General features: G+C 38.6%; 1 protein-coding gene across 1 annotated transcript in view; it reads right to left on the reverse strand.

Annotated features, from left to right (window-relative positions):
- The window catches only part of Cacnb2 (calcium voltage-gated channel auxiliary subunit beta 2), a 150,583-nt gene extending 140,570 nt beyond the window's left edge, over positions 1-10,013 (reverse strand). Inside the window, exon 1 of the mRNA XM_010608546.3 lies at positions 9,817-10,013. Coding sequence (XP_010606848.1) covers positions 9,817-9,867 — 51 coding nt within the window. The 5' untranslated portion in view covers positions 9,868-10,013. The remainder of the gene's footprint in view (positions 1-9,816) is intronic.
- Positions 10,014-11,699: the final 1,686 nt, after the last annotated feature.

The raw sequence follows: 11,699 nt of genomic DNA on the forward strand, positions 1-11,699 counted from the left end.
TTTTTTAAAATCAGATCATATCATCCAAGTACATGGTAACTTCCTCAACCAGAGAGGCCAGTGTAACTTCACTTAGATAGTCTTCAACACAAAAAGTTGGGGGCGAGTGATCAATATTTTTGGCAATAACATGTTTTCTTTTTTCTATAGTGCCACAGTTGAGTGGGTACATATATCTCTTTTAGAGACAGCCAAACGCCAAATTAACTATGACAAAATTAACTTTGACAGTTGCAGGCCACTGTCAAAGCCTGCAAGCTGAGATGGGCTAGTTGCTCAAAACCTCCCAATGTGGAACTTAGCCTTGAAACAGTCCTTCTAATGATTTTTATGGAACGTTAAACCCTGTGAAATGAAAACACAAAAGTGACCAGAAGTGTGGACCCAACTGGAAGGATCTCAGGTTCATCAGGCCCAGTGCTGTAGAAATACCTGTGCTGCTGACAGCCAGCTACCAGTATGGACCACTCACACCTCAAACCATCGTGAGGGTTTCAAAGAAACAACTAAGTGAGAGACGGCTGTTCTGAGGGACCCTGACTATAATGTGTCACCTTTGGGGCCTTTACATCCTCATGAACACAGAAGTAGAGAGATAAGGCTAATCACCTTCATTTTGTAGGCAAAAAAACGATCCTGGAGATCTTGATCCACTTGTTCTCAAACTAAAAAACCAGTGTTGGAGTCAAGAAATATCTTAATCTCCTCCTTGAAGTACAGGAAGGTATCTTATCATCTTATCATGTTCTTACAGCTGTTTTCTATTCCTGAGTAACTATAAAGATTCAGACTCATACAAAATAGACTCTGGAGAGAGGATAGCCATATGGGTGGCATGAACTCTTGTCTCAGGAGCACACCCATTTCGCGTTGTTGGTAGCACAGATACAGATCATGGACGATTTCATAGGTCAGACTTTCCACTGATGCTTAAAATGCCACCAACAGGTAACACAGTGGTGGAATCCGACCAAGGTTTACAGGCAGGTAATTACCATTCACATAGCTAATGACAACAAAAAAAGTAATTGAATAGAACATGGGTCCTTGCGCTTGTGAGGCAGGCAGTGGAACCACTGAGCTAAATCTGCAGCCCCAAAAAATCTAATTGAAAAGTACAGTGAGTATTTAAATTTTTAAATTTTATTTTTAATTTTTTTTATTCTTTTATTTTTTGGGTACTGGGGACCTTGTGCTTGTGAGGCAGGCGTCAGAACCACTGAGCTAAATCCCTGGCCCCAAATTTTTAAAAGTATTGTTATAGTAAAAGATATATCACTATTAGTTCCCCTCAAAACACCCCCCATTTCAAACACACTTCTTCTATAGTTCTTGCCACTTCCTTTTTAATTTTAGTTTTTTATTAGTACCAGTGTATAGTACGCAATGAGCACATTCCTCGTAGGACGTTAGTACATGTACATAACAGACCTTCCTACTTTTTTCCTCTTCCCCTCCTCTTTCTCCCCCTTCCCTCCCTCCATCTCTCAGTGCCCTTTCCATTTGCAAAAGATCTATCTCCCTGTTTCCTATCATTTATCCTTTATTTTGGCCTTTATTTATATTTTGTGTTTCCCATATAAGATAAACCACGTAATATTTAAGCTTGTGTGTCTGACTTGCTTCACTTAACATTGTGGTTTCAAGGTGCATCCATTTTCCCACAAATGACTCAAGTTTATCCTTCTTGACTATAAAGTAATATTCCACTGTACATAAATATCACATTTTCTTTATCCATTCATCTGTTGATGGACATAGAGGCCACTTCCAAGATTTAGTTATTGTAAGTTATGCTATTATAAACATGGATGTGTATAGTATGATGTCTTCAGCTCTTCTGAGAACTACCTAGTAGGGGAATAGCTAGGTCAAATGGGATTTCTTCTTTGACTTTCTTGAAGCATCTCCACACTGAATTTCAAAGTAGCTGAACTAGTTCACATCCCACCAACAATGTATAAGGGTTCTTTTTTCCCCATAGCCTCACTAGCATTTGTTTTCATTTGATTTCCAGCTGAGGGCCATTCTTTCTGGAGTAAAATGGAATCTCAGTGTTTTGATTTGCATATCTGATGTTTGATGCATATCTGACCAGAGATGTTGAAAATCTTTTTCATCTATTTGTTGGCTCTTTGAACTTCTGAGAAATTTCTGTTCATTTCAGTTGTCCACTTTTTGACCAAGTTTTTCATTATAGGGGTCTAGTTTTGCGTGTGTGTTTTCATACATTCTAGATATCAGTCCTCTGTCTGAGGAAGAGCTGGCAAAAGTTTTCCCATGTCTTTTCATTTTGTTCACTGTTTCTTTTGTTATGGAGAAGCTTTTAAATTTGATATGATTCTATTTGTGGATTCGTGTGGATTATTTCTTGTGTAATTAGGGTTCTGTTTATCTTCCAGCAGATTAAGTATTTCTGTTTTAACATTTAGATCTTTGATCCATTTTGTATTGTAATTTAGTACATGGTATGGGTCTACACTCAATCTTCTGCATGTGGATAGCCAGTTTTCCCAGCACCATTTGTTAGTCTATTTTTCTTCCAGTTTATGTTTTGATCTCTTTGTCAAAGGTCAGGTAGTTGAATGTGCCTGGAGTTTTTTCTACACTATTCTGTTCCACCAATCCATGCATTTATTTTATTGGCAATACCATGCTGTTTTTATCTTTGTAGCTTTGCGGTATAACTAGAAATCCATGGAGAGAGGGACAGAGGAAGATGCCTCCAGCTTTGTTCTTATCACCCAGGATTAATTTTGCTATTTGAGGTCTCTCCTGGTTCCATATGAATTTTAGGGTGTTTCTGTATAGTTCTTTGAAGAATGCTATTGATATTTTGATTGGGATTGCATTAAATTTGTATATTAGTTTTGAAGATGTTGGTTCTCCCCATCCAGGGACAGTGGATGTCTTTCCATTTTCTGATGTTCTTTTCAATCTCCTTTTTCAGAGTACTGTAGTTTTCATTTAGAGGCCTTTCAATTCCTGTAGTTTCAATGTAGAGGTCTCTTCCTTCCTCAGATTAATTCCTAAATTTTTAATGTTTCTTGTGAAACTATTGTGAATGATACTGACTTCCTATTTTTCTTTCTCAGTGAGTTTATTACTGGTATACAGAAATGCAATTGATTTTTGTGTTGTTTGCATCTTGCTATGCTACTGAATTTGGTTATTAATCTTGGAGTATTTTGGAGGAATTTTGGGGGTCTTCTATTTAGAATATTATGTCATCTATGAATAATAATAATAATTTAACTTCCTTCCCTATACATATCCCTTTTATTTCTTTCTCTTGCTTGATTGCTATGGCTAATGTTACAAGAACTATATTGAACAGGAGCTGTGAGAGCAGACATCTCTGTCTTGTTCCTGATTTTAGAGGCAAACTTTCAGATTCTCCCCATTTAATATGATGTTGCCTGTTGGTTGATTATAAATGGCTTTCATTAGATTGAGACAAAATTCTTCCAGACCTATTTTCATCAGGGTTTTTAGTTTATGAATGGAGGCTGGATTTTCGTCAAAGGCTTTTTCTATGTTAGTTGAGATGATCATGTGATTTTTGTTCTTGCTTCTGTTAATGTGGTACATAACACATTGATTTGCATATGTTGAACCATCCATCCCTGGGATGAACCCTGGTCATGGTGCATAATCTTTTTAATGACTTACTGCAATCTGTTTGCCAGTATCTTGTTGAGGATATTTGTGTCTATGTTAGTTAAAGAGATGAGCTTGCCTCTGTTTTGGCTGGGTCCTTTTCTGGATTTGGAATCAGGGTAATACTAGCTACCAGGAATGACTTTGAGAGTACGCCTTCCCTTTCAATTTCAGTGAAGTGCCTGAGAGAAGTGGCTTTAGATCTTTCCTAAAGTTCTTGTAGAATTCAGCAGTGAATCCATCAGGACCTGGGCTTTTCTTAATTGGTAGTTTTTTTGTTGTTTAAATTCTTCAATTTCATTGCCTGGCTACTGGATTATTTAGCATTTTTTATATCTTCTTGGTTTAGTTTTAGTAATTCGTATGTGTTTAGGAATCTACCTATTTTTTCCAAATTCTCCAATTTATTACAGTACATGTTCTCAAAGCAGTTGCTAGTAATCTTATAGATTCAGCAGTGTTTGTTGTGATTTAGTCTTTTTTATTTCCAATTGCATTCATGTGAGTCTTTTCTTTCCTTGTTTTTTTTTTTTTTTGGTAAGATTGGTTAGGAGTTTGTCTATTTTGTTTATTCTTTCAAAGAACCAGCTCATTGATTCATTAATTATTTGTATTGTTATTTTAGTCTCATTTCCATTCATTTTTGCTCTGATTTTTAAATTTTCCTTTGTCTCACTAGCTTTGGCTTTGGATTGTTCTTGTTTTTCTAGGAACTGGAGTTGAATCTTTAGGTTATTTATTTGGGCTCACTCTGTTTTTTTTTTATTATTATTAAGTTTATTTTTTAGGGCTGGGGATTTAGCTCAGTGGTGCTGCTGCCTGCCTCATAAATACAAGGTCCTGGTTTGATCCCTGGTACCAAAAAAAAAAAAAAAAACAAGTTTATTTTTTACATTTTAGATATACAATATGATGACATTCATCATTGGGAATCTGTATGTTTACATGATATATCTTGGTTCTTATTTTTGATGTGAGTAGTAACAATACTAACTTTCCTCTGAGGACTGCTTTTATTGTGTCCCATAATGACAGCATGGCATTATCATTTCATTTTAAGAACTATTTTTTGCTTGATTTCTTCTGTGACCCACTGATCATTTTTTAAAAGGGTCTTGTTTAATTTCTATGTGTTTGCATAATTTCTGCAGGGTTTTTTTTTTTTTTTTGGCCATTGATTCCTGGTTTTATGGCACTATGATTTGATAATATACATGGGATAATTTGATTCTTTCGCATGCTTTATGGGCTAATATTTATTCTGAAGAAAATCCCATGTGCTGCTGAGAAGAATGTGTATTATGTTGGTGTTGGTGGAACACTCCATAGATATCTCTTAAATTCGTGTATTTGAAGATTTGGTCCAATTCTGGTATTTCTTTGTTGATTTTCTGTCTAGTTGATCTATTTTTTTTCATTGAGTTTACTAGTACTTTTTAGGTAGTTGATCTACTTATGATAGTGGGGTATTGAAGTCCTCTACCATAACTGTGTTGTGATTTATCTGATCTTTTATGTCCCACAGTGTTTATTTTAGGAAGTTGGATATACTGGTGCTCAGTGCATGTATGTTTACAGTTGTTATCTCCTATTTAATTGTACCCTTAACCAACATGTACTAATAGTCTTTGCCTCTTCTGATTAGTCTTGGATTGAATTCCACTTTGCTTGATATTAGGATAACTACTGCTGCCTTTTTCTGGGTTCTGGTTGCACGGAGTATTATTTCCCAGTCTTTGATTTTTTTAATCTGTGAATTTCTTTTTGGACTAAGTGTGTTTTTGGTACACAGTATATTGTTGGTTTTTTGTCTCCTAATCCATCCTGCCAATTTGTCTTTTGACTGGGCTATTGACATGATTTACACTGAGAATCATCACTGAAAGGTACTGAGTTATTTCTGTCATTGCGTTATTTTCCCGTTGCTGATTTCCATTCCCTCTTTGGCACAGTGGCTCACCCTCTTGATGTGTCCATCCTATTAGATATCTTGGCCTTTCTCACACAGCTCTGGAAATCCTCTTTTTGTCTTTAGTTGACTGTTGCGGCTGCCTTGATGTCCTCAATTATCTTGAAACATTTGCCTTTCTGGTCATTTTGCCTTTAGGGAAGTGCTGTAAGTCACACAGTGTCAGATACAGTGAATAAGATCAAGAGGCCACCTTCTAATGAGTTTACAAGCTTGCCTTTCTGCTGAATGCCAGTTGGTGCCAACATGCACTGTATATGTGGTCACACCTCATAAGAACATGGAAGGAGGACTCCAGAACTGCTTCAGGAGGTGGCAAGAATGACAGGGTCACTGTGTACCAAGTAAGAGGGAGTGTTCTGAGGGAAATCAGTGGCAATGTGTCCTTTATGTAAAAATGTATTAGAAATTTAAATGTACACCATAATTTTCAACTGCACCTCATTTTAAAGTACAAAAAATACAGCAAGTCACTCACCGAGAAACAATGTAGCCAGGGAAAGGTGGTGAGCCTCTGAAAGGCCAGTGAAAGGAGGAGCTCCCCTGGAACCACAGAGCTCGGGGTCCCTCAGCCCCTGAGAGCTCGGAATTAACAAAAACTTGGTGATGTACTGGCTGTTGCTCCCCTTGGCAATTTACAAGCCTAAACTTTACAAACCCAAATGGGAGACGATTCACTTTTCATATCAGCTGCAGCTGGAGTCGAATAACTTTTTCTTCTATATAATACTAGCTCTCTGTTCAAAATACAATCAGATATCTGCATAAAGTCAAAAACTTACCATTCCACTTCCCAAAATTGAGGCTTAAATTCGAGTTACACTGATGCTGTAGATTCTCAAAGTACCTTTAGTGACACCACCACGGTGTTACAATATACATTTAGGAAATATTTTGATAGCTGGTTCTGGACGGGGGAATACCTGTCTTGGTTCATCTGTAAGAGCTACTCTTAATATTTCACAAGCAAAAATCACATTTTAATCTAAATATAGGAAGCCTAATGAAATAAGTGACCAACATACAAAGACTACATAAAATATTCCAGTGAATTCACCTTCACTGGTGATTCACTTAATGGAAATTAAAGTGACACTGTGCAACTCTATTTGATGTAATCCTTAATACCTAATGTTTTGTACATTGTGATAAAATTAGTATGTTATATTGCTAGTTAGATGCTAATCTCTCTTTTCCCTTTCCTATGATATGAGATTAAAAATACTTCATAACTTTTCCTTGCTGCTTATCACAAGTATTGTCTGGCATCTGAGAGCTAAGTCTTTCCATCCTCAGCTACTGCAGAAGCTGTAGGAAAGCAGTTAATAACTGCTGTGGGTACTGTACTAAGTGATCTGCATATCACCACATCTATTATTCACAAATCTGAAAGATCATTTTTATGAGGAGGAAGAGTAAAAAGAGGATGGAGGAAGTACTAATTTTTTGGGGGGAGTACTGGGAATCAAACTCACGATCTTGCACTTATGAGGCAGGCACGATGCCACTGAGCTACATTCCCCAGCCCAAGTAAGTAATAATCTTATGCTAAGAAAATGGTACGCAATTCTAGTCAGTAAACATATCACGTTCAGAGAATCTACAATACCATGCTACCAGAATGCATGAAAAGATAAGCACACTTAATACTAGGCAGACTTCACACACACACTTGGGCAGTGAAAAAAGAATGATCTCTATCCACTGGCACTGACTTCTTAATTTCATTCTTATGCAGGATAAAAATTAAGTGAAAGTCAGGTATAATGGTTCCTGTGGATAATTCCAGCACCCTGGGAGGCTGAGGCAGGAAGATTCCAAGTTTGAGCCTAACACGGGCAACCTAGTGAGTTAGCAAGATGCTGTCTCAAAATAAAGGAGTTCTGGGAGTGCTAGGAGTTCAGTATGATTGCCCTGAGTTCATTCCCCTGTAGGGGGAGAAAAAAAAAATAAAGACCAGATAGTTTAGCAGCCTAAAAAAACCCATTATTTAATGCATACAGAAACATATAATATACGTATAAAATTCTTTCCATTTATGTTATTGTGCAATCTAGAAAGAGACTTTTCTGTCATTACTACAGAACTTTGAGGAAGACTTGATTGCAAGGGGTAATAGTTACATAAGAAAGTCTTTATAAAGAGTTATTTTAAACTTTCGCCATTAAACAAAAATCTATGCCTTTGTAAAGCCCTACCCAAACACAGGTGTTAGTCAGTGAGGAGCGGCCAGGCCATAGGGAATAAAAGAATAGAATTTGTTTAAAAGGTTGAAACTTCATGGGCACACTATCCACAATACTTTAAAATAGGGCTGAAATTTGCCGTAGGATCCATCACTCATGCAACTATTTTAGAATCATATAGACTGATGTTCCTATTAAATAACACTGACAATACTGTATGTATTTTCATGGTTGCAAGTATTCAAAATGAGTACAGTGTATTTGGCATTTTAGATATTTTAAAATGTGAGTTTGGGGTTATATATTTTGCTAATCCCTCCCCCATTAAGTTTACTGGTACATTTAAGGCAAACAGTACAGTTACATTCATCATTGGGATCTTGTACCTTTACATGACAGATCTTGGTTCTTATTTTTTCCCCTTGTCCCTGCCCTCCCTTCACTCCCTCCACCCTTCTTGCTAGTTCTTAATAGAATTCATTTTCAGGAACAACCATAGCAATTCATTCATATCTGATAATATTTTTAGAAAACAGGTAAGTCTACCAGAAGTGATTATTCCAAATATCCTTCAAAGTAGGGACAACTGCATGGGTACTGAACAATTTCTAAATTAAATGTGCGTGGCATTTGAAAATTTCAGAAACACGTGAAGCACTGTATGCCCAGATCCCTTCATGAATAGTGCCTAAATTACCATGTTAGAGCCTACCGGGGTATAACTATGGCTTAGATAATTTAATGAGGCCAGCAGAAGCAAGGGGTGTTCTGTATCTTTAGAAAATGTAGAAGGAAATACAGTGAAATGTAATGAAGATCATCAAAAGCACATAAAATTAAGCTCCATCTCAGAGTTGATTGTACTTTCCATATGATGAAACATAAATAATTACCACCAAAATATTTCTTAGTTTTCTATTGAAAGAATGTTAGATCAGCTTTATTTATTTGGCCTTAATTTTTGTGCCCTGTTAGCACAGGCATTTGTAATTTTATGATTTTCTTTTTTTACTTATAGGCTCTTTTCTTTCCCTTCAGTAGTAGGGATTGAACCCAGGGCCTTTGCACTGAAGCACATGCTCAGCCCTTTTTTGTTTCTTATTTTGAGACAGGGTCTCCCTAAGACATGAAGTTCCCCAGGGTGGGTCTAAACTTTTGATCCTCCTGCCTCAGCTTTCCAGAGTGCCAGGATTACAGGTGTGTGCCACCACGCCTGGGCTCTGGAATTAGATTTTAGGCCCTGGGATAATTTTTTTCTAAAGCCCTCCCAAAATAATGATAATCATATCATTACCAAAATGATTTGTTTTTAAATTCTCTTAATATATAATTATTCCTATTTTTACAGATGATGAAACTGAGGCTGAGTAATAGGACCATTGTCCATAAAGCTATATCACAAACTTATACAAAGTAATGTTCTTGTTATGATATTATGATGTGATCCTTGCTGTAAAAGTTCTGAACCAATCCAAAGTCCCCAGTAGCCACCTACTGTGGTAATGCACTGTGCCGAGTATTTTTCAATCTCTCACATCTGCACTTCAGCATATTAAAAACTTTTATAGTGACAAACAGCAGTAAGATCGGAATCTGCAGCAACACAGGAAGTCAGATCATCCTAAAAGCCCTGAGAAACAAACAAGCAAACAGCTCCGCAGAGAAGCTGTCAGAATGATTTGCAAGGCAACAAGTGCTGGCAGGAAGCTGGGAAAAGCATTTGCACTTTGCACGGTGTTTCCCTAAGTTTTCTCCCCACTCCTTCTACAACCAATGGATCTCAGTAACCTACCCTCTAAATCCAGAGTTACAACTTCACTCGCTGAAACCTCCTCTGCGTTTCAGCAATTACGCTGTGCGTGACATTTCCAGCAAGACAAGGCAATGTTTAAAAAAAACAATCAACTTGACTTCAGCCTGAGCTCCTTAGCAGTTGAGCACATCCTGCTTTTTTCTGAAACCCCACCATGAGTCTGGCCTGCCTCCCTCCCAGCCGCTTACCCCAGGAAGAATGCGTGCAGGGCGAGGAGAAAGGAGGCGTCTGTCGAGCATGCCAGTCCAGGACTCCGGAGCCCCAACTTGGTACCAGCTACAGGCAGCCGAGGCTCCCTCTGCGGAAGGGCATAACACTTGCTTTCCTTTTCCTCACTGCTCTTAGTATGGATTGATGACTTTCTAAAGTCCTTCAGATGACAACAGCTCTCTCTGTTCCAGAGCCAGTCAGGCAGGCAGAGGAGCTCCCCCCACCCCAAGCCCAAGTGGGAGGGTCTTTTCCTACTTTGAATTATGTCAGCCGGCTTGGAAGGACTGCAAACTTGTCCGTGCCAAGTAACACTTCATTAATATCAGATGCCGGCTGCCCTGGCCTCTCCGTGCTTTGCTTAGAGACACTTTCTGCGCTGTAGGACAAAAGATTGCACAACTGGGGAAGCTCCGAGCACCGTCCTGTCCTGAAAATGTCTAGAATCAAAATGAAAACACTCTTTGAACTTTCACCCGATGAAGAGAAAAAGTTTCCTTTTTGCATGCAAGAAAGCTCTATCTTTCGCCTTTGTTGCCTTTCAAGTTCTCAATGCTTACAGAGCATGTAATTATTTTCACAGTCAAATTAGTATCACTTTGTTAAACTTAGCTTATTTAAATTTTATTAAAAACCCTTTTAAAGGATCTGGGGGATGTAGCTCAGTGACAGAGCGAATACTCTGCCCACAACAAAACAAAAGCAAAACCAAATCCCCTTTTCTTCATCAAAGAGCATCTTTAAAAATGTTAAAGAGCAACCAGAACGCTGAGATCACGTTTGCAGCGCACTCATCAAAGCCTGTAACTATTCATATATGTAGAGCGATGGTACCCAGAAAATCCAAAACACATCCAGAAAATAGAAGACACTCATAAATCAATAAATATGACTCACGATCTAAAAATAAAGGAAAACAACCCCACGTGGAGAAATAGGAGACAAAATCCTACTGGCCAATAATTGGGAGAAAGTGCTTGACTGCACTACGAATGAGGACATGCAAACCGGGATCACACTTTTCACAGTTCATACTCCTCCCAGCGGAGGAGACATTTAAGAAACCCGAAAATCCCAGATCTTGGGGAAGGTGGCGAGCAGGGGTTGGCAAGCTACAGCCCAGTGGCCGAATCGAGCCGGCCACCCGTCCCATGCACCGTGTGAGCCTCAGGTGCACTTTCCAGGTTTAAACGAGTGGGACTGATGTCAAATATCAAAAGCAGAATGGCATTTCGTGGCACGCGAAAATCAAATCACCGTTACAGTTTTACAGTGGCACAGCCTCCCTTTTTAAATCCATGCATCCCCTGCAGCTGCTTTTTGTGCTACAAAAACAGAGGGGAGGCGTTGCGAGAGGCATTTGCTCTGCGGCTTTCAGTGCAAGAGTTTTGCGGATGCCTGACGAACAGTAGCAGACTTTCACACAGCCTGGCTGGGAAGACCGCGGGCACAGCCGCATTAGGGGGTTAGCACAATGCAGTAGCGATGCCAGCGGGTGCACGACCTCAGGCCTGGTACCAGTGGGCTGTCACCCTTTGAATCAACCAACCACACGCTGAAAATACTTGGAAGACATTTGTCAGTGGTAAGCATGTATGGAGTTATGAACTGAAACAGAAATTAAGTAAGAAGTATCTGTCTTAAGAGATAAACCACTGAGAGCAAAACCCAGGAAGGGAAAAAACAGAGGCACAGGCAACACGGGAAGTTCCTGACCGGAAGTGCCAGATTTCAGATGCCAAAGTTTGTTGTTCCAGAAAACAGAAGAAATGAGAAAGCTAAGACAATGTGATCACTTTTCAGTGTTAAGAGAATAGAAAAAGGAAGCAAACCTTAACTTAGGTGGGCAAATTCATATTCAATA

The sequence above is a fragment of the Fukomys damarensis genome, unplaced genomic scaffold (assembly GCF_012274545.1).
Source record: "Fukomys damarensis isolate Sample0158 unplaced genomic scaffold, DMR_v1.0_HiC HiC_scaffold_37, whole genome shotgun sequence".
Taxonomy (NCBI): Eukaryota; Metazoa; Chordata; class Mammalia; order Rodentia; family Bathyergidae; genus Fukomys; species Fukomys damarensis.